We start from the raw sequence: 23,199 nt of genomic DNA on the forward strand, positions 1-23,199 counted from the left end.
CCTTAATAAATATTTTCTATACTCTTTCAACCTTGTTTACATTTTTCCTGTAGGTAGGTGACTAGAACTGCACACAATACTCCCAGTTAGGCCTCATCTACATCTTATTCAATTTCAACGTAACATCTCATCTCCTGTACTTGTTTATCAGTCCAGAGTAAGAGAGATTGTCTACAAATGGAGGAAACTCAGTACTGTTTCTATCCTCCCTAAGAGTGGGCATCCTTTAAAGATCACACCAAGAGTACAATGTGCAATGTTGAAAGAGGTGAAAAAGAACCCAAGGATAATAGCAAAAGACCTGCATAAATCTCTAGAACTTGCTAAAGTTACATGTCCACTATAGGAAAAATACTGAACACAAATGATGTTTATGGAAGGACACCACAGAAGAAAACACTGCTCTCCAAAAGAAACATTGCTGCACATCTCAAGTTTGCACCTTGTCTACAAGAGCAACTTCATGCCTTCTTTTAGCTTTCCTGATTTCTTTAAGTGTTCTCGTGCATTTCTTATACTCCATAAGCACCTCATTTGTTATTACTTGCCCATATCTACCATGCATCTTTTTTTTTATCTTAACCAGTGTATTAATATCTCTTGAAGCCAAAGGTTTCCTGCAGTTCTTTACCTTTTTTCCCTGACAGGCACTTGCAAACTTTGTACTCTCAAAATTTCATTTTTGAAGGCCTCCCACTTACAAAGTTTATCTTTTCCAGAAAACAGCCTGTTCTAGTCCACGCTTGCCAGATAATTTCTGATGCCATCCAAATTGGCCTTAATCCAATTTAGAATCTCAATCCACAGACCAAACCTAGCTTCTTGCATGTTTACTTTGAAACTAATTGCATTGTGGTCACTGGATGCAAAGTATTCCCTTATACAAACTTCTGTCACCTGCCCTGTCTCATTCCCTAATAGCAGGACCATTATCGCTTGCTCTCTCATTGGGACTGCTATGTATCAATGAAGGAAACTTTTCTGAACCTACTTGCCAGACTTTATCCTATCTAGTCCTTTTATATCACGGGACTCCCAGTCAAATATCATTGGTGTATGTCGTGAAATTTGTTGTTATATGGCAGCAGTATGATGCAATACATAATTAAACAGTAACTGACAGTAAGAAGTGTATATAAATAATTAAAAGGTTAAATTAAATAAGTTGTGCAAAAAAAAGTAGTGAGATAGCATCCATCCAGAAATCTGATGGCAAAGCTGAAGCTAAATCACTGAGGGTGTACCTTCAGGCTCCTGTACCTCCTCCCTGGTGGTAGCAATGAGAAAGGAGAATGTCCTGGGTGATGGGGGCTCTTAATGACCTTCCCAGTCAATTGTACTATCTTCACATTGTTTTCCTGATTATTAGAACATGAGCTATATAGTGTAGGTATGTTTGATATCTGTATAGTTCATCTGTATGTTTGATATCTGTATAGCTATAACCTAGAAGTTTTAGTGGACAAAACGTTTCAGCTTATTAGCATTTCAAGATGTAGTCTTGTGTTATTCACTATTTTCAAAAGGTTTTGAGGATGAAACCAGACTGACTAAAACCATCATGTTACTTCTGCAATCTAAATTTTGGTTCTATTACCACAAGGCATAGAATCCAGAAGAAACATTTGCATAATCAAATGCTTAAAGTTTCCTTTTTCAGCTTATGGTTCAATGCTGATGGTAGGTTCTACATACTAACTTAGAAACAAAATTTCTATCGTTTTTGTTTCACCATGAGTTAAACATTCTTGCTAAAGGCACTTGAAATGTATGCAAGTTTGGCCTCTGACAAAATATCTGTTCTTCCCTTGGATCAAGAATTTTCTGGATTTATTATTGGGAATATTATTTTAGGGAAGATATTAAAATTGGCCTGCTTCCAGAAAAAATTATGCAGAGTTTATTTGAAATGTATAGTGGGAAACTTGTATAAATGCTGCAATGTTGTTTCCACTGGCTAGAGAGCCCTAAATAAGATGAGAGTCTCAGGCTAAGATGTCAGCCATTTAGGATTGAATTGAGAATTTCTTAATACAGAGGGTTGTAAATTTCCTGCATATTTACCTTTGGGTTGGGCGTTCAGGGTAAAGTTGTATAGAACTTTGAACACCAACAGGATCTGACGATCAGATAGTAAATTTAGCAAGGATCTTAGATGGCATTGAATAGCAGAATAAGCTTGATCTTAAGTTTGGTTTACATTTCTTAATTCACATGATTAATAACAGAAATTTATCTTGAACTTTTATTTCGGCACCCCCTTATTTTGTCTGTCTTTGGGGGAAAACGTTCTGAATAGGAAATTCAAATATTTAACAATTGGTATCTATTTTTCCCCCAGAATAACCAGGAACAAGTACTTCTGCAAGGGGAGGATCGTCTTTATTTGAATTGTGGTGATGCATTGCAGAATCAGAATTCAAGTACCGCATCAGCAAATTCAGGGCACCAGCCAGTCAGGGAAAAGAATCCTCTTTCAGATGACATTCTAATTCCTCAGGATTTAAGCACTTTATTAGGACACAGGCACTGGCATATTGTACAGGTGATGATTTCTGAATTCACATACCTTTGTTAAACTTGATAATCATTGCAAGATTTGTTATTCATGAGAAACATACTATAGTGTATTTCACAACATAGTACCATTTAATTTCAGTCCATATTTTGACAAAACAACAAGGAATTTTTCAGTGCCTGAAATTCAGCATTTTGGCTCCCTTGAATTGATAAACATTTTTCAATTAATATGTAAGAGATAAACTTTTGATGTCCCAATCTACCTCGTCCCAATTTACTTTGTCTACCTGCACTGCACTGCCTCTGTAACACCATAATCTGCATTCTGTTTTCCTTTGACTGTCGTTGTGTACTTCTGTATGGAATATTCTGTCTGGATTGCAAGCAAAAGCTATTCACTGTTTTTTTACACGTGACTATTGTGGAAAATCAGGTCTGCAGGTTCGGTGAGTGGGTTCAGAAGACACTCATTGTGGATAAGTAAGTTAACCATTTATTTACAGTTCAAAACAGACACTAGACATACCACACAGTGTCAAATACTTACCTGAAGTGTGCATCTGACTCACTTTACTGTAGCACGCTCCCAATATCTACTCTTTCTACGGCATCCTCATCTATCTGGTGGTTATGTACTAGCAGCAATAGATCACAAATCGAGTCAGATTTTAATGTTAAACCCTATCTTTATTAGTATCTACTCAAAATATAGAAAATTAAATGAAATAAAGAGAAGTTAACAGTGTTATGCATGTGTGTTGCTCCCAAACTGTCAAGCTTAGGAACAGTTCTTAAAGTCTTAAGATGACAAACTAGAAAGGTCCAGTAATCCACGGAGTAAACGAGGGGAGAGATTTGTAAATCCACATTAAAATGTAGCGAGGAGGCGATTATGAAAAACTCCACAGATTCCACTCTGGGAAATCGAAGTAATAATCGCCGAAGATCCTATCCATCAAGTCATTCCAAAATCCCTGTAGAAATATCCCAAAGGTGACAGTCACAGAATATACCTTAGTACAGGTGGTCACCACATAACAGACCCGAAACCATGTAAGGGTTAACAAAAGTGGTCGGCACAGAGTACTCCAACAAAATCCACATATGGATCATAGGAAGTGACAGTCACACATCCAATGTGCACTGTGTGCCGTTGATCAATCCAATCCTTTGGGCATGGGAAAGTATCAGACTTCACCCATTGTCATAACAAAATACTACCGGCAGCTTGTGGTCCAAAGCTTCCACTCTCTCTTTCTTTTTCTCCTTCTTTCTGAAAGTCCCAGTGATCTGTCGCAGCTTGTTATACTGATGTCATAGTCCCTCATCCAGGCATTTTAAAGTGACACCCACAGTAAATGAAACTGTGGTCACGTAACAATGGAAACATGATACTTAAAAGAGATTGCATGATTATTGTATGCTAGATTTAAGATAACAGTGCTGTGACATCATCAGTTAAATGGAAGCTAGTGGGAGGGGCTGCAATGCTCTTTACATGGGCCAGTCCCTGCCTCCCATGGGGGAGTTGCATTCAATGAACAGGTAAGCTAAAACACTTCTTACTGAAACAGTGACAATAATAAACTAATTACAATTACAGCACAAATTAAAAGTTACTCCATTGCAGTCCTGAATTAACCACCTGGGATATTACTTTCAAGCCCAATAAATGACCTTGACATTTCACATTGACCTGAATCATGACATCTTGTATACTATTCAGCTCAGTATGTTACAGAGGTCTTCAGTTGTCTGAGGTGTATGAGAGAAATTCATATCCTTTTAGTATCTTTAACAGGGAAATAACCTGTTGATTGCTGGGGGAACGATTCATTGGAACAATACTAAATGCAGTTATTTCTATATAGGATTTTCAATATTTAGATTTGTGTAATTTTTTTTCTCTCTTTGTAGATCCACAGTACCTATCTAGAGAGTAATTGGCCAATAAAGGTGAGGATTTTTTTCCCGTTAACTGAATTATGAAATCAAGAAACCTCGTTAATTAGAATTTAATTTTAGTCTTCATTCCATTTGCTATTTCCTCAGTTCACAGCAATAGATCGTCTGGGTCAGTGTGTTGCTGTGGCAGGCAAATATGGAATTGCACACTACGCTTTGTTTACAAGAAAATGGAAACTTTTTGGAAATATTACACAGGTAAGCTGTCATTAGAATTACTATTCTATCTTATTTTTGAGGGTTTTTTTGTGTTTTCCTGCTAATTATTCTACTGAGCCCATCTCAAAAACATTACGTTAAGACGTGCATCCATGGATATCCTTGGGTGTTTCACTGAAGTACAATTCTTCACCAAGTAGGTCTTCACAGTGACCCTAGATTTAACTTATCCATGCTTCTCCCGTCCATGCCATTTTCTTTATAACTTCCTATGTTAATTCAGTGATGCTTGGCTTAACATCATGGACTAGCCATTTGTCTTTCTTTCATGTAGATACATTTAACATTTTATGGCTTAATATCAATCTAACAATTTCTGGTAATCCCCACCTTCTCCACAATCTCACCCCCTCCTCTACCCACCATCCATAGATATGGCTGTACTTTTCAATTTTAGCTTGTTTCAGTTTACTGTCCCCATCTGCTGTTCTTTAAAGTAATTCTTACCGTTAGCAAAACTAATCCTAACTATCTTGATCAGATAAATGTACACAGATTCTGAGAAGTCTAGGATCAAACCCACTTTATTTATGAGATATATCACGAGGAATCTGCCTCACAATCAGGGCATCCTGGACTACAAATAAGCAGTGAATAGTTCCTTCCTTTATACTGTACAGAAATACAAGAGCAAATAGTAGCACAAGGTATTTTTATTCACAGAACAGACAGTAACTAAGCCATATCAATGTATGTTCCTCTTTTCTGCACTCAGTGCTGCATCATGATTATGAAACACTGTCAGCTGTAAGCCTAAGCTTAAGACATTAGGTAACAAAAGTTCATAAGGTTACAAAGTTCAAATAGAAAAATGCATTTTAGCTACTTAGTTCACCCTTTTGCTGACCCTTCAAACCGCTAGTCAGACTGATTTTATGGCTGACTGTGCAAAATTTTAGCAACACCAAAAAAAATAGAAAAGTTTCATATTTTCATGCCTTTAATGGTCATAATGGAAAAATACTAACAACTGTGGTGCCATCAGACAAGTAATCCTTTATTCTGAGAATTACGGCATTATAACAGGGAATAGATCATCAATAGATATGGGAGACATGCTTGGGCAACTACTTAATCTTCAAATGGCAGTCCCTCAGTAAGGTCATCAAGACCATGCCTTCTTTCTATTACTACTATTGGCGAAGAAGTAGACCCATACTCAATATTTTGGAAACAGCTGCTTGCACTCTGCCATCAGATTTCTCAATGGTCCATGGTCACTCCATCACTATTCCTCTTGAGCATTATTTATTTATTTCAACTGAGTCATTTTTATTTTTTGAACTCTTGGTACTGCAAGAATAATAAATTTCATGATGTCAGTGATAATAAATGATTCTGATCACAGATTTTCAGTCTTTTCAGTTCTGATTTTCATGCCCAATGCTAATATGATCATGTGCCGTCAATTTAACACAACTCAAATGTACAGTGTGGTTTATTACATTTTATGAGTCATTGCATGCGATATGACAACTTCACTCAGTCACTGCCTTTTCAGAACAAATCGGAAGCACATATATTATCACTGATTTAAATATTATGAAACTTGTTTTGCGGCAGCAGGAGAGTGCAAAGATAAATATTTATTATAAATTACATAAATAGTGCCATAAAAAGGATTATGTTTATGGATTTCATGTGTTACATCATTACACCTGTATTTTTAGAAGAGACGCAATATTGAGACAATTGGTATTGGGCCAAGAACAAGAGCCCACCAAAATATTCACTAGCTACCTAAGTAATGAAGAAAATAGTGGCACTAAAGACAGGAGATTTCCAGGAAAAACTGGTACCCATTTGGGAGTTTTAAAGGGTATTGATGCATTGCAATTGACATAACTATAATTTTCCAAAATTGTCTTGATTTGTAAAGTGTTTGGTTAGATTGAAAAATGTGTACATTATCTTTTTAAGAGGATAAGAAAAATCAGACAATTATATTCAGTTACAAGGAAAAGTTTATGAACCCTTTGCAATTACCAGGTTTTCTGTATTAATTAATCATAAAATGTGGTCTGATCTTCATCCAAGTCATAATAATAAACAAACATAATCTGCTAAGCTAATAACACACAAACAATTGTACTTTTCACGTCTTTATGGAGCACATTGCATAATCATTCACAGTCCAGACTGGAAAAAGTATGTGAACCTTTGTAGTTAATAACTGGTAGCGCTTCCTTTTGGCAGCAATAACCTCCACCAAGCATTTCCTGTAGCTGCTGATCAGACTTGAACAATGATGAGGAAGAATTTTAGAGCATTCCTTCATACAAATCTGTTTTCAGTTCATCAATATTTCTTTGATACCTTGCATGAACAGCCCTCTTCAGGTCTGGACTCTGACTTGGCCTTTTCAAAACACTAATTTTCTTTTTAAACCATTCTGTTGCTGATTTGTGTTTCAGATCATTGTCTTGTTGCATCATCCAACTTCTATTAAGCTTCAGGAGATGGACCACTACCCTGTCAATCTCCTATAAAATGTCCCGTCGGCACTCCTGGGAATCTGGGCGTCCCCATCACGAGTGCTACCTCTCCGTTGTTTCCTCATCCTCGGAGAGAGTGTGGAGCCCCCGCGGCTCCGCCTCCCCCGGAACACTGACCCGTCGCTGGCAGTTCCAACGTCATGACGTCAGCACTCGTACGAACCAACACCCAGCTAGACTCCACCTCTTTACCACACCGTCTAGCTACCAATTCTACCTGCCCTATACCTTTTACCAAACTTAAGCCCCGCACTAATGCGTCCCCTGAAACGCGAAAATCCACTCCGCTCACTACACAGGCATACTGCACCGGTACATCTTCCAACTCGCGCTAGCTAACAATCTTATCTCTGTCCATCTCCGCACTGCTGCCTGCGCGATTCCACAGCACCTGACAATCCAATCCCAGGACGAGCCCCCACAAATGTAACACTTAACCAACAGGCTGGTATATGTCTAGGGGATAAGGAGATCCAGCCACACACCAATCCCACCTCCCGTACACGCAGGTGCTGTGAGAATCAAGTTTATGCCTCGCGCCCGCACACAGTATCAAATTCGCACCAGATACCGTTATGAAATACACTTTAAAGAGTTTACTAAAGCTAAAAGAGTACTAGGCAATACAATATATATGAAAGAAAAGAAAAAGCAAAAGGCGCCAACTTATCAAAGTTCAGTCAGTTTAGTGCACATCATTGGAGCTCAACCATCGAACCATTCGACCCCTCGTCGTTTGCCTCCAACCTCCACGTCTTCGCACCCGGGACCACCCCCGGTGGTCAACCAAGCAGTGCAGCGCACGTTCACCTTCCTCTGCGTCTTCTTCCCGACTCTCGAAAACCTGCGAAAACCCCCCCCCCCCCCAAGTTCCCAGCCTCACAAGACAAAATAACATTCCCCATTGGTTAACAAATGAATACAATCCCCATATCAGCAAGTCTAAAGATAAACAACTGCGAGAGAAACACTTATCAGACAAAGAAGCATTCCTACTCTTAACAAACCAAAGGAGCCATTTTGAGTCACATACACAAGACATTGTACATTCCTTTAAGCCAATTTTTTAATCCAAACAGCCAAGGTTCCACTTATCCCATGCCTCATGATTTTCTGGATGAGTCTTTCATGAGGGATCTTGTCAAGTGCCTTGCTAAAGTCCATGTAGACCACATCCACTGCCTTACCCTCATCAATTTCTTTTGTTACCTCTTCAAAAAACTCAATCAGTCTCGTGAGGCACAATCTTCCCTTCACAAAGCCATGTTCACTATCCATGAGTAGACTGTACTTCTCCTAATGCTCATAGATCCTATCCTTAAGAATCCTTTCCAGTAGTTTGCATACCACTGACGTAAGACTCACCGGTCTATAGTTCCCAGGTTTCTCCCTATTACCTTTTTTAAACAAGGGAACTACATTTGCCATTCTCCAGTCTTCTGGCACTTCCCCTGCAGCCAAAGAGGATTCAAAGACCATGGCTAATGCCCCTGCGATCTCTTCTCTCATTCCCACAACAACCTGGGATGTATCATATCCAGCCCTGGGGATTTATCAATCTTGATGTTTTTAAGAAGATCCAGCATTTCTTCTGTAATCTCCACATTGTCCAGCACACAGGCCTGCTCTATTTCGACCTTACCCTGATCAAGATCCTTTTCACTTGTGAATACCAAAGCAAAGTATTCATTTAGGACCTCCCCAACCTCCTCCGTCTCCAGGCACATTTTGCCCTCTTTAACCTGTAGCGGTCCCACTTTCGTCTCGTCATCCTCCTGTTCTTCACATACGCATAGAACGCCTTGGGGTTCTCCTTAATCCTACATGCCAAGGCCTTCTCATGCTCCCTTCAAGCTCTCCTAAGTCCTTTCTTTAGCTCCTTTCTGGCTACCCTATATTTCTCATGAGTCCCTCCTACTTCCTGCTTTATATCTAACATATGCTTTCTTTTTCCACTTGACAAGTTGCCTCATATGTTTCGTCAGCCACGGTTCCCTTTTCCTACCATTTTTTCCTTGCCCCTGTGGGACAAACCTATCCTGAACCCAGCTCAAGTGGTCCCTAAACTTCTCCCACATTACTTCTGTGCTTTCCCCTTTGAACATCTGTTTTCAATTTACTCTCACTAATTCCTGCCTCATCCCTTCAAGGTTAGCCCTTCCCCAGTTAAGCACTTTACCATTTTATCTGATTTTATCCCTTTCCATAGTTATGCTGAAGCTAAGGGAGTTGTGGTCACTCTCATCAACATGCTCCCCCACCAAGAGGTCTGTCACCTGACCACGTTCATTACCCAGAACTAGATTCAGTATAGCCTCTCCTCTCGTCGGCCGGTCCACATACAGTGTCAGGAATCCTTCTTGAATACAACTGACAAATTCAGCCCCATCTATCCCCCTTGCACTCAGGAGGTGCCAGTCAATATGAGGGAAGTTGAAATCACCCATAATTACCCTGTATTTTGTGCACCATTCTAAAATCCGTCTACTTGTCTGCTCCTCGGTATCCTGAGGGCTATTTGGGGGCCTATAGACTTCTCCCAGCACAGTGGGAATCCCTTCCTATTTCTGACTTCCACCCAGACCAACTCAGTGGACACTCCCTCTGCGGCGTCCTCCCTTTCTATAGCCATGATACTATCCCTGACCAGCAATGCCACACACCCCCCCCTTTTCTACCTCCCATCCTATTCCTGTTAAAACACCTGAACCCCAGGATCTGCATCATCCAATTCTGCCCTTCCTCCAACCGTTTCAGTAACAGCCATAATGCCGTAGTTCCACGTACTAATCCATGCTCTAAGTTCATCCTCCTTGTTCCTAATACTCCTAGCATTCAAATAGACACATTTCAACCCCTTTAACTGACTACAATTATGTTCTGTCCTCTGCCTGTCCTTCCTCATCAACTCAGAACTCTTAGCATCATGCCCTTGTTCTTCTACCTTAATCCCTGCACTCACATTCTGATTCCCACCCCTCTGCCAAACTAGTTTAAACCCTCCCCAACAACTCTGTTGGGGAGACTTTGTGTGTCATTTTTTTATAGGGCGGGCACCTCTGCAACCCACACCTCCAATCTCATCTCATTGATTGACTCCAAATAGCTTTTGCAGAAGGCATTATCCCAGAGGTTCACATCCTTTTTTGAACCTAGATTGTGATTATTTAAATAATGTACTCAGTATTGATGTGGTGTACAACTGTTTGTGTTATTAGTTTAGGCAGATTGTGTCTGTATTATTATGACTTAGATGAAGATCAGACCACGTTTTGTGAGTAATGCAGAAAACCAGATAATTGCAAAGAGTTCACAAAGTTTTTCTTGCAAACTGTACCTGATATCGAAATAAATGTTGGAATTTTATTCTGATCTATTTAAGAATTATAAAACTGGAATTTTTCAATCTGTGAGAGAAATCCAACATAGATTTTTAAAGTTAGTTATTTAACATTTTTGAAGAGTCAATTATAATAGCAGATTGGGGAATATATTTGGATTTTATTTATATTGATTTGCCCAAAAAATTTAATAAAACCTCTCATGAAAGATTAAAGCTAAAGCTTGTGGACAGAAGGAAGATTATTGTCCTATCTGGGATACTGGTAGAGTGGCAGAGGACAGAACTTTTGAAAATTTGGCAAGATCACAGGTTGGCACAATGTGATAGATTGTTTCCCATATAAGGATCTTTATCAAAACTTACAACTTCGCTGAAGGGTTTGAGATGGATGTTTGCAAATGGTGATATGCATAGTTTTATAAACAATGGAGGAAATATCTTTAAAACTTTAATAGCTATATTGTTTTGAATAAACTCAGTTTAGGCAAGATTCAGAGCAATCTGGTGATGCATATCTAAATATAGTATTTCTGGTATAAATGCTCAATCAGGTTCAATAATGATCTAAAAAAATTTGACATCATTTATAAAATGAATTCTTCCAGAATCAGATGAAACATTTCAATCCTTATTTTTTTCCTCTAGGAACAAAATATGGCAGTGACTGGTGGTTTGGCATGGTGGAATGACTTCATTGTTTTAGCCTGTTATAATTTGATTGACCAACAAGAGGAGGTAAGTGAAGAACATACGACTTGTATGGCCAAGTATAATTTACCAGTTGTGATAAAATCCTTGCAGGAGAATAGGCCCTAAGCCTAACTATTTTACTAATGCTCAAAAGTTCCTTTTAAAATATTGCCAAAACAGTGTGTGAAGCCTGAAACTATTTCAGTTATTAACATTGTAAAATGGGGGTTCTGGTGACGTCATCGTCGAGAATGGCAGCTTAAGTCACTAGCTCCTCCTGAAAAATGCGTATTAAGCCCTGTTATTCCATCAAATATAATATTTTTCGAAAAATATTTGTACTGAAAAGAGGGGCAAGAATGGGAAAAAGGAACGAAAATAAAAAAAGCGACACTGTGGAGCCTGCGTCAGAGAGGAGTCCAGCGGGTGGCTCTCCTACCCGACCGCGTGCAAGGGAGGCGGACGCTGGGCCTTGTTCAGGCGAAGCGGCGAATATTTTCGAACTTCTAAAAGAAATAATGGAAATCCAGAAAGAAATAAAGCAGCAGCTCCAGGATATTAAGGTAGAGCTCGCCAGCGTTAATTAAAAAATAGCAGTGGCAGAGACTTGAATCGAGAAGGTGGAAGATTGCGTTCAAAACGTGGAACGGATACTGAGTAAGACAATAAAAATACTACATCACCAAGAAGATAAACTGCTTGATCTGGAGGGAAGATCACGGCGGAAAAATATCAGAATCTATAACGTTCCCGAAGGAGCGGAGGGCTCGTCTATGACGGAGTTTGTCGAAAAGCTACTGCGGGACGCGCTGGATCTTCCCTCGGTTATGGAGCTGGAAATCGAGAGGGCGCACCGCGTGCTGGTTCCGAAACCTACCCAGGACAGAAAGCCACGCTCTATAATAATTAAATTCCTTCGGTACAGCACCATGACGCAGATTCTACAAAGGGCCTGGGGTAAGAAGAGAGTGTTTTTCGACGATAAATTAATATATTTCGACCAAGATTACCCCCCCCCATGGTCCTGCAGAAATGCAAAGAATACTCTGAAGTAAAGCAAGTACTAAAGCAAAATAACATTAGGTTTCAAACTCCGTACCCTGCTAAACTTCGAGTGTTTTATGACAACGGGACACTGTTGTACCAGACGGTGGAAGAGGCAACTACAGACTTGAAGGCCAGAGGTTTGCCTGTCAGTGTCACCAAAATGAGGGAAAGCCTGACTGAGGAACTGTCCCGTTCCGCTTGGGAAATAGTGCGAGAATCGAGTAGGCAGGAGACGGGAGGAAGCCGAGAGAAATATATCAGGAAGAGACCGGGAGTTTCCCAAAGGCAGTCTTCACCCCCTTCAGAAGAGCCATAAGGTTTAGCTAACTTTAAAAATGTTGAGAAGTTAAGTGCAAGCAAAAGTACATGGTTATATACCTATCTCGAGAAATACTTATTAAAATGTAGATTTTATATTACTTAGTTGTTATTCTTTATTCGCTCACTTACTCCTTTTTCCCCACCAAAATGAGAAAATATATATACATGAAATCTTTTCTGTGTAATGGATTTGTTCACTGACTTTTATGAATACTGCTTTGGGGGCCCTCAACTCACAAGTAGGAAGAGGTTATCCCCCACAGCTAGACATTTCCTCTAGCTCAACGCAGGGTCATCTACTAGTGACCTCAGCCTTGGAATCACACGTCCGTTGCCATTTTTGTTATTATCTGCGTTTCTTGGTTCGTATTTGTTCAGGGAGTAGATCGATTAACTTTTATTCTAATTTCAATGATACATTGACAGATAAATACAGATGGCTAAGGACAAGGTAAAATTCATTTCTTTTAATGTCAATAGGCTATTAAATCCAATCAAACAAGAGAATTTTATCCAATTTGGAACAATTTGATTCATACTGGGAAAAATGGTTTAACTAAATAATGCCTCATAGGCCTGACTTTATTCTCACGAATCAATGAATCTGTTGTAAAAACAAAAGATCACTCCCTACTTGTATGTAGTTCTTCCCTTTTGCTTGTTTTTTCTCTCCACTCTTCTCTTCTTATCTGTACCTCAGATAAATACTTTGTGGAGATTTGTGATATATATGATTATATGATATATAGGTACAATGTCTGAAACACATCTTATGGAAATGTTAATTTGATGATGAACTTAAATAAAAAAAATTACAAAAAAAAATTGTAAAATAATATAAGAAGCAAGAAGACATGTACCAAAGCATTAAAACAACAATATCTGTTGACACTAGAATTAGAATCAATGTCCACGGATCTTCTGTTCTCCATAAGCCACATTGGGAACTCCCATCCTTTTTGCTCGTCATTTTTCTCATCCATAAATTTTCATAAAGATAAATATGAGTTAGAAGTTTCTATTTTATGAGCAGACTCTTTAGTATTAATTCCAGAGATAAAGGTTCAAGGAGAAACCCTGAAACTTCCAAGGTTGAAGGGTCTTTGAAGATGGTACTGACAATCATACCCAGTCAGCATATAAAGTTGGATAGAGAGCAATGAATAATTATTAATTTCTGGTCAGGATTCTGAGTGTTTATCAAAATCCTGATAATAGACAAGCCAATCTTTAATTCAAACAGAACTTTTTTTTAATCCCATTTAACCTGATTGAACCTGCTTCCTGCCTTCCATTTTGAAATAGTGTCTCATTTTAATTTTCTTCAGTTTTCAGAAAAAAGGGATTTTAAGTTGCTACAAATTGCTTCTCATAAGAGAACAAGGATGAAATGAGGAATGTTAAAGAAACCACTCTTGAATATTTGGATTGTTGGTCATCAGAATTATAAATTATATTGCAAAATATTAATGATCTGATGAATAACTTTGCCACTTTGTGCAAAAAAAATGCACTTTAAATATTTTGCTTCCATGCAGGTTTTACAAAATGCAAATAACTCTTCATTTATTGATTTGGTTGTGGAGTATCAGAGTCAGCCGAAGCTTTTAAAGTTCATTGCTGACTATGTTCATACCTAATTGCCTTTGAGAAGATTGTGGTTGAACTGCTATAATTTTTAATGTTAGTACTCCCATAGGGTTGCTAAGTAGGGAGCTTTAATGATTAGGTCCAGTGGATATAAAACAGCAATGTATCACCAAGTGAAAATGCTACACAATTTAACTGAGAATGCGGTATTGGTGGTGTTCCCATAGGTCTATTACTTTTGTCCTAGATAGTAAAGATGTGGATTTAAAAGGAATTCTCAGAGAAGCCTTGGTGAGTTGCTGCAGTGTATTTTCTGAAGGTAGAGGGTAGAAGGATTTTGGCAATTCAGTGAGTGAGTGCAGATTCCCAACATTATTTAATGTGGCTTTTGCAGTTAAATTTCTGGCTAATGATGGCCACTCATATTCCACAATGTTAATGGAGGAAGGTTATAATAATGCCATTGAATTTCAAGGATAGGTGGGGGTTAGAATCTTTGCGATCTGCAATCCATGTGAGGAATATAAGAGCATGGTGGGAAATTCTCAATACAGCTCCAAAATCATTCCAGAAGCACATCACCATGCAGGACAAACCATATTTTTCCAGCAGTTCATTTTACAGAAAACTTAATTGTTAACGTTTGCTGAATGTTCGATATTGAACTTGCATTGTTATTATTTTTTTCACTCTATTCTTCTTTCCAAAACAGTTAAGACTTTATCTCCGATCATCCAACTTGGACAATGTTTTTGCTCATATTACCAAAGTACAGGCAGAGACTTTATTGATAAATGTCTTCAGGGACATGGTGATATTGTTCAGGGCAGACTGCTCTATCTGCTTATACAGTATTGATCGGAATGATAATGGGTAAGTAGCCAAAATGGTCCTCCCATATTATAGTTTAATTTTCTGATAAAGTTAACACAGCTTTATGCAAAGCATGCTAACTTCAGACATATAGATTTATGATTTAGGCTTCCCACTCGTAGAAGTGTTTACTCCACAAGCTCGCCAGATTGGCCATCCACACACAGTAAAGTGGCGTTTTGCATAGTACTCTGGATGCATTGCCAGCAAAAGCAACTCTGCTAAGGGATGCTAAGAATGTCTTTATAGCATTATGTATGTAGAGATGCATTACTTGCAGCAATGTTATGCTGGAAATCTGATGCAAATCCTATCTTCCCCAGCTGTGCCAAGACCTTGATTGAGGGCTCAATCTTCATGCTCCCACATCACTGAAATATCAATATTCTCATTGTTGCATGGATCAGTGTGGCATGAGCCACTGAAGAACATGCAGAGGTTATTTATTGAGGGCTAAAGATAGATGTTGTGCCCACTCAGCACTGAGATTTGGTGCTCAGGTCTGTATCATGGTGTCAGTGTAACTACAGGCCCTTGTTGGGTGCAATCATTGCTTGTTCTTGTTAATGTACAGAAATCTCCAGGCTGGGAACCACTGTGCAACCAAACCAAGTGAAGGGGAGACACCGTTCAGTCCAATATGATGGAAGCGATGAGTGATGTGATCCAGGCAATCTGCGAAGACATCAATTTGCAGCTGCCAGTCCTGAGCAATGGCCCACTCTTGTGCTGGCCATGGTTCAAACTGAATCCTGTACCTCAGCCATGAGCTGTTGCACTAATTGCCCTAACTATTCAACACCAGTCCTCTGCACATTGCCTCAGTGCTTTATTCAGCAACAAACCAAATGGGAATGAGATCACAGTTTCATTGCTGTGGGAATGCAGGCAAGGTTTTGCACTAAATTCTTGGCATAGCAGTACTTTCTTGTGAGTGTACGATCTCACAAACTGAGAGTGCTGTAACGATTCAGCATTAAGTGAGATCCCAGTGTATGCAAGCTATGACAGCGTTGAAAGGGGGCTTTAAAATTCCGTTGTTTTTGGACCACACAGCTAAAACAAAAGCATTCTAGTTAAACTGTATTATCAACATTTTTATTTATCTTAGAAATTAAGCAATTTTAAGTTCATTTTAAAGAGTCTTAAAAGTTCAAATATTCGTGAATTAAATCCTTTGTTAATGCAGCTGACTTCACATATGTGGGACACAAATCTGCTGTAAGCTTCAGTGACTGTGCCTCAGCTTGATGATTAAGAATAATTCTTTCATGTTATTCTGAATAAGTAATTTGTAAATTACAGATAATCTGTTTACTGTGTGTAGCCATTTACTGGTATGTTAGATCGTTTTTAATGAAGAATGAGCAGTTTTTTGAAATGAAATTATTACACTGACTTTTGTCTACTTAATTTTTTTTAAATCCCCGATTTAATTTTTAAATTATTTTCCTTGGGTGGTCAACAAATCTTGCTGCACCAATTCTCTTGGAATTTAAAACTCTTGTAAGTAGATGAGCAGATCACTCATTGGGAGTTCATTTGAAAGCAGAACAAATACCTCAAAAATAGGTTTTCTTTGTATTTTTCTCTCTTTGTTTAGTCCTCAAATTTGTTCTCTTAAGAGGACTAGTAATGGTCTGCATACTTAGATATGCTCTTTATGAATTATCAACAGTAATGAGTTTCATTTTGTCTTTGTGAGGAACTTTGTTGTTTTCTGTCCAGATATTGCATTTGAATTTGGATAGATGCTGATCCTCATCCAGTGACCAAGCAAGATACCTTTAAAGGCAGACTCCACCATTTAAATGGAGCAAAATGAATGAATATATTTTTCCTTTTTTGGAAGAGAATATTTTGCATAAGGACTAATATGAAAATATAAAACTATTAATAAGACTTTTAAAATATTTTAGATTAGCTATTGTTTTATTAAAAGTCTGGAACATATTTCCTAATGAGATTTCACAAGCCAGTTCCTTGCCAACTCACGACAGTAATGCTGGATTTATTTCCTTAAACTGACCTAGTTTTGAATGTTCTCGAACAGAGAACAGTAAATTATTTTGAAGGATACACTTGACCTGTCTTAGGCCTAAGCTGAAATGTGATTGGTTAGTTAGCTTTTAATTCCTAGAACGTGGACTCTTTAATAAAACTTGGAAGCACATGGAAGACCCAGTTGCTCAGAAAAAATGACTTGCAATTGGCTATTAACTAAATATTGTTCATTTTAGTGAGTCCTCAGAAAATTATGTGTAACACCATTTCAATGTGTATTTAGAGTACAGGTAGTCCCCGAGTTACAAACGTCCGACTTACGAACAACTCATACTTACGAACCGAGGAAGGAGAATGCCGTCTGCCATTTTAAGTCGGATCGCAACGCCGTCCGCAATTTTAAGTCGTTGCCATTGACACTGTGTTGAGTGTATAACTTTGTATTCAGCTTAAATTTTTCTTAGCAAGATTCAGCCTGACCCCACCCTGGCCTTTTCCGGGCGGCTGGTGGTGCAGTGAGATCAGCGCTGGGCTTGAGAACGGGGGTTCCTGAGTTTGATCCAATGACAGACTGCTCCCGAGCGCACTCTCCCATCCATGCCGGGTTGATGTCCAGCTGGCAACTCAACCTCATATAAAAAACACTGCCACTTCCAGTTTAAGTTCCCACGTGGAATATTGTGGAGGATTAAATACCCAAACACAGCACAGCCCCCACTTGTCCCATTTAGCCAGGCTCAGTGCGGTGGACTTTAGGACCTGGGGAATTCAGTGTGGTGGTCCTTAGGACCCAGCAGAGCTCAGGACTTGCCACTCGCAGTGTTTCTGTTCCGTTGATGGGAAGCGATCACGATTGGAAAATAAAGTGGAAATAATAAAGCATTTGGAAAGAGGTGAAACATCATCAGTCATTGGAAAAGCAACAGGCTACAGTCAGTCAATGATCGGAACAATTTTAAAGGATAAAGTGAGAATAACGGAGCATGTGAAAAGCCCTGCCCCAATGAAAGCTACAATTATTACTAAGCAACACAGTGGTTTAATTATTGGAGTACATATGTTTCTTAAGTGTTATATGCATAGAAAGGTAAAATATATACTATATACTAAGATAAACGTTTGACTAACGCTAAATAATACCGAATGTACTTGTTCTGACTTACATACAAATCCGACTTAAAGACGGACTCAGGAACGGAACTCGTTCATAACCCAGGGACTGCCTGTAGTTGATAGGTTTTGTATGCAAAAAAATGTTTTTTTGAATGTGTTTGCTTCCTTAACCTTTGTGTGGGATCATTTTGTGGGATCTGGATATTACTGGCAATTTATTATCCCTCTCCTGGTGGGGGGCGGGGGGGTAGAATAGCAGTGAGCTGCCTTAATTCCAGAGCTACATTTGAGACTAATTCCTGGCTATGGGATTAATCTCTCCCCTACAGCATGCAAGCTCCAGAGCAGTCCACTGGCAGCATGAAACAACCCCAATTCAACAAGATTTTTACTCTATGACCCAATATTAGTGTGAATTTTCTTTTTTATTTTTTGAACTTAAAGTTGTTTTTGAATTCAAGCATAGGAAAACAAACTGTAATGTTTGAGAAAACACGAACTTATAAACACTGATTTTAATCTGACTTTTATTGTTTTCTTAAAACTTTAGCCCTAATCCCACTGCCAGTGTTCAAATTCTGCAAGAAGTATCTATGTCACGTTACATCCCACACCCTTCACTTGTGGTATCAATAACTTTGAGTTCTGTGAGAACAGAGACCGGCATCACCTTGAAAATGCCACAGCAGGTATTGGTCACTATATATGTAATTCTTATGCTACTATTTTATATGGTAATTTGTTCAGGTTAATTTTGCATGCACTTTGATGAGTTGTCCTAGTGAAATTATTTGCTGCCCGTATCTTCTCAAAGCACTTGCATGTCCCTCACCAGAAGAAAAATATATCATCCTGTATTTTTAATATTACTGGCAGCACTGAATAGCCAGTGGTTAGTACTGTTCAAAGAACTGAGTGAAAGTGTATGGTTTTTCCCCTAATTTCTGTAGTATGTGCAGTGATAAAATTGGAGGTGAAAGCATTAAGGACTGCCAAGTTGGATGTCACAGTATCTATTATTGATAGGAGAACTATACTTTAGATTTGTTGATTTAATGAATTGTAAGTGCAAAAATTTGTGAAAATGGTGTTGCAGTGCAAGCTGTTTTTATATCAGGCCAGCAAGAATTCCATTTTTTTTAAATGCCTCTCCATAGTGAAATTAATTAGTAGTTTTAAAAAATACAATAGATTCTTTCTTTCTTTTTCAATCTTTTTATTGATTTTCACATGTACACAAAAAAAACATAACATAATAATGAGTAAATTATGAATACAATAGACTTGAAATCCCATTGATAATAAGATAACAATATCCTATTAAACATCAACAGAAGAAAATACCTTAATCAATCAAGTCCATATGATTATATATGAAAAAAAAACAAAAATAACCATTAAAAAAGAAAAAAAAATTTGAAAATATGTGAAAAAAAGTATATATTAAGAAAAATAAAACTCTAAACTAAACTAACATGGGCAATAATAATAGTTTACAAGTATATGATAGTGTCAACAAACTCCAGAACTCCATACCTGAACATGAATAAGCAGAAAGAAGGTCTGGAAAAGGCCAAATTAATTCATATGAAAATGTCGAATAAACGGTCTCCAAGTTTCTTCAAATTTAATTGATGAGTCAAAAATAGTGCTTCTAATTTTTTCCAGGCTCAGATAAGAAATAGTTTGAGAAAGCCATTGAAACGTGGTAGGAGGATTTACTTCTTTCCAATTTTGTAATATAGACCTTCTGGCCATTAATGTTACAAAAGCAATCATTCGTCTGATTGAAGGGGAAAACTGATTACCATCTTCATTTGGTATGCCAAAAATTGCAGTAATAAAATGTTGTAAATCTATATTCCAAATTGAGGAAATAGTAGTAAATATGTCCTTCCAGTAATTATGTAAAGTGGGACATGACCAGAACATATGGGTCAATGAGGCCACTTCTGAATGGCATCTGTCACATTGAGGGTTAATATGAGAATAGAATCGAGCAAGTTTATCTTTAGACATATGAGCTCTATGTACAATTTTAAATTGTATTAAAGCATGTTTAGCACATATAGAAGAAGAATTAACCATTTGCAAAATTTTTTCCCATTTATCTGTTGATATATTATATCGAAGTTCTTTTTCCCATTCTTGTTTAATTCTAACTGATATTTCTGGTTGTATCTTCATAATCATATTATAAATAAAAGCTACTAATCCCTTCTGACAAGGATTTAAGGTAAAAATCAAATCTGTAAAGTCCACCAAAGTTGAATTAGGAAAAGATGGTAAAACTTTATGTAAGAAATTTCTAATTTGTAAATATCTGAAAAAATTAGATTTAGGTAATTCAAATTTGTTGGAAAGTTGATCAAATGACATCAAAGTATCTTCAAAAAAGAGATCACGAAAACATTTTATACCTTTCCTTTTCCATATGTTAAAAGCTTGATCTGTCCAAGAGGGTTTGAAAAAGAAATTAAGTAAGATAGGGCTATCAAGAACAAAGTTTTTCAAAGTAAAAAACTTACGAAATTGAAACCAAATTCGTAATGTATGTTTAATAACAGGATTAGATATTTGTTTATTAAATTTAACTAAATCCGCAGGAAGACAAGAACCAAGAACAGAGAATAGAGAATATCCCTTTACCTCATTACATTCCAAATTTACCCACTGTGGGCACAGTGGTGAATCCAAATCTAGTTTCCAATACATTAAATTACGAATATTATTTGCCCAATAATAAAATCTAAAATTAGGTAAAGCTAAACCACCATCTTTTTTTGATTTTTGTAATTGCTTTTTACTTAACCTAGGGTTTTTATTTTGCCACACAAATGAGGAAATTTTTGAATCAATGTTATCAAAAAAAGATTTAGAAATAAAAACTGGTAGGGCTTGAAATAAGTATAAAAATTTCGGTAAAATCATCATTTTAATAGCATTAATCCGACCAATTAATGATAAAAACAAAGGAGACCATCTTGTAGTAAGTTGATGAATTTGATGAAGCATAGGTAAAAAATTCAGTCTGAATAAATCTTTATATTTCTTGGTAATTTTTATACCTAAATAGGTAAAGTTATCAGTAACAACTTTAAATGGTATCCTATCACTCAATAAAGTTTGTGCATTTAAAGGAAATAATTCACTCTTATCTAAATTTAGTTTATAACCAGAAAAAGTACCAAATTGAACCAACAAGGATAAAATAGCGGGAATAGACCTATCAGGGTCAGAAATATATAACAGCAAATCATCAGCATAAAGTGATAATTTGTATAACTTCTCATTACGGGTAATACCAAAAATATTAGGAGATTCACGAGTAGCAATAGCTAAAGGTTCTAATGCAATATTAAATAATAAAGGACTTAAGGGACAGCCTTGTCTCGTACCACGAGATAATTGAAAAAAAGAGGATCTATAGTTATTTGTAAAAACAGAAGCAACAGGTTTATGATATATTAATTTAATCCATGATATAAAGTTAGGACTAAAATTAAAATTTCTCAATGTATTAAATATATCCATTCAACTCTATCAAAAGCTTTTTCAGCATCTAATGAAATAACACATTCTGGGATTGTGGGTGGTGAAGTATGAATTATATTAATCAATTTTCTAACATTAAAAAAGGAATACCGATTCCTCATAAAACCAGTTTGATCTTCTGAAATAATTTGAGATAGTACTTTTTCTAATCTAATAGCTAAAATTTTTGTAAGAATCTTAGAATCTACATTTAATAGTGATATAGGGCGATAAGATGTACATAAAGTAGGATCTTTATCTTTTTTAAGAATTAGAGAAATATTAGCTTCATAAAAAGATTGAGGTAATCTCTTCTTAGCAAACGCATCATTAAAAATTTCACATAACCAAGGAGAGAGCAAAGAAGAAAAAGTTTTAAAAAATTCTACTATATAACCATCAGGACCAGGAGCTTTCCCTGAATTCATTGATGAGATAGCCTCTCCTATTTCCACCATAGAAATAGGAGCATCTAACAGGCCATGGTCTTCATCAATCAGTTTAGGAATATTCAAATTGTTAAAAAAATTATCTATCATGGACTGGTCACCATCAGATTCTGAATGATATAAAGATTTATAAAAATCTTGAAAGGTATTATTAATTTCTTTATGATCAGTAGTTAAATTACCGTCTTGTTTGCGAATTTTAATAATTTGTCGCTTAGTCGAGATAGCCTTTAATTGATTAGCTAACAGTTTACCAGTACGATCACTATGAATATAAAATTGAGCCCTGGTCCTAATTAATTGATTTTCAATTGAAGAAGATAATAGTAAACTATGTTCCATTTGAAGCTCAACTCTCTTCTTATAAAGTTCTTTGGTAGGAGTCACGGAATAAATCTTATCAATTTCCTTGATTTTATCCACTAGTAAAGCAATATCTAAATATCTTTACCAGCAGAATATGAGATAATCTGTCCACGAATAAAAGCCTTAAAAGAGTCCCAAAGTATTCCTCTGTCGATTTCTTCAGTACAGTTTGTTGAGAAGAACAAGTCAATTTGCTGTTTTATATAAGTAATAAATTCTGGGTCTTGAAGCAAAGTAGCGTTAAGCCTCCAAGATCTGATATTATTGGAATAGTCCGAAATCTTAATAGATAACTTCAAAGGTGCATGATCCGAAATAGTAATAGAATCATATTTACAATCAATAACATCCGTTAATAACCGATGATCAATAAGAAAATAGTCAATTCTAGAATAGCTATGATATACATGTGAAAAAAATGAAAATTCTTTATCTTTAGGGTTCAAAAACCGCCATATTTCTGTAATTCCCGAGTCAACCATAAATGAATTAATAAGTAGGGCTGATCTGTTCGGAAGAGTACGAATAGGTTTAGATCTATCCATCGAAGGATTCAAACAACAATTAAAATCTCCACCCATTATCAGCATATATTCATTTAGATTAGGAAGGGAAGTAAATAAACGTTTAAAAAATTCAGGGCAGTCAAAGTTTGGAGCATAAATATTAA

The 23,199-nt window shown here is 37.1% G+C and overlaps 2 protein-coding genes across 3 annotated transcripts in view; one reads left to right on the plus strand and one right to left on the minus strand.

Annotated features, from left to right (window-relative positions):
• The window catches only part of ric1 (RIC1 homolog, RAB6A GEF complex partner 1), a 139,356-nt gene that overhangs the window by 84,228 nt on the left and 31,929 nt on the right, over positions 1-23,199 (plus strand). Inside the window, exons 12-17 of one of the 2 annotated variants that reach the window (XM_059974635.1) lie at positions 2,342-2,545; positions 4,438-4,476; positions 4,546-4,683; positions 11,188-11,277; positions 14,903-15,063; positions 18,731-18,869. In XM_059974635.1, the coding sequence (XP_059830618.1) occupies positions 2,342-2,545; positions 4,438-4,476; positions 4,546-4,683; positions 11,188-11,277; positions 14,903-15,063; positions 18,731-18,869 (771 nt within the window). The remainder of the gene's footprint in view (positions 1-2,341; positions 2,546-4,437; positions 4,477-4,545; positions 4,684-11,187; positions 11,278-14,902; positions 15,064-18,730; positions 18,870-23,199) is intronic. The other variant, XM_059974636.1, reaches the window with a different exon arrangement.
• LOC132396765 (endoplasmic reticulum metallopeptidase 1) overlaps positions 1-23,199 on the minus strand; it is a 133,777-nt gene that overhangs the window by 17,202 nt on the left and 93,376 nt on the right. The window lies entirely within an intron of this gene.

This window comes from Hypanus sabinus, chromosome 7 (genome assembly GCF_030144855.1).
Source record: "Hypanus sabinus isolate sHypSab1 chromosome 7, sHypSab1.hap1, whole genome shotgun sequence".
In the NCBI taxonomy this organism is placed as follows: Eukaryota; Metazoa; Chordata; class Chondrichthyes; order Myliobatiformes; family Dasyatidae; genus Hypanus; species Hypanus sabinus.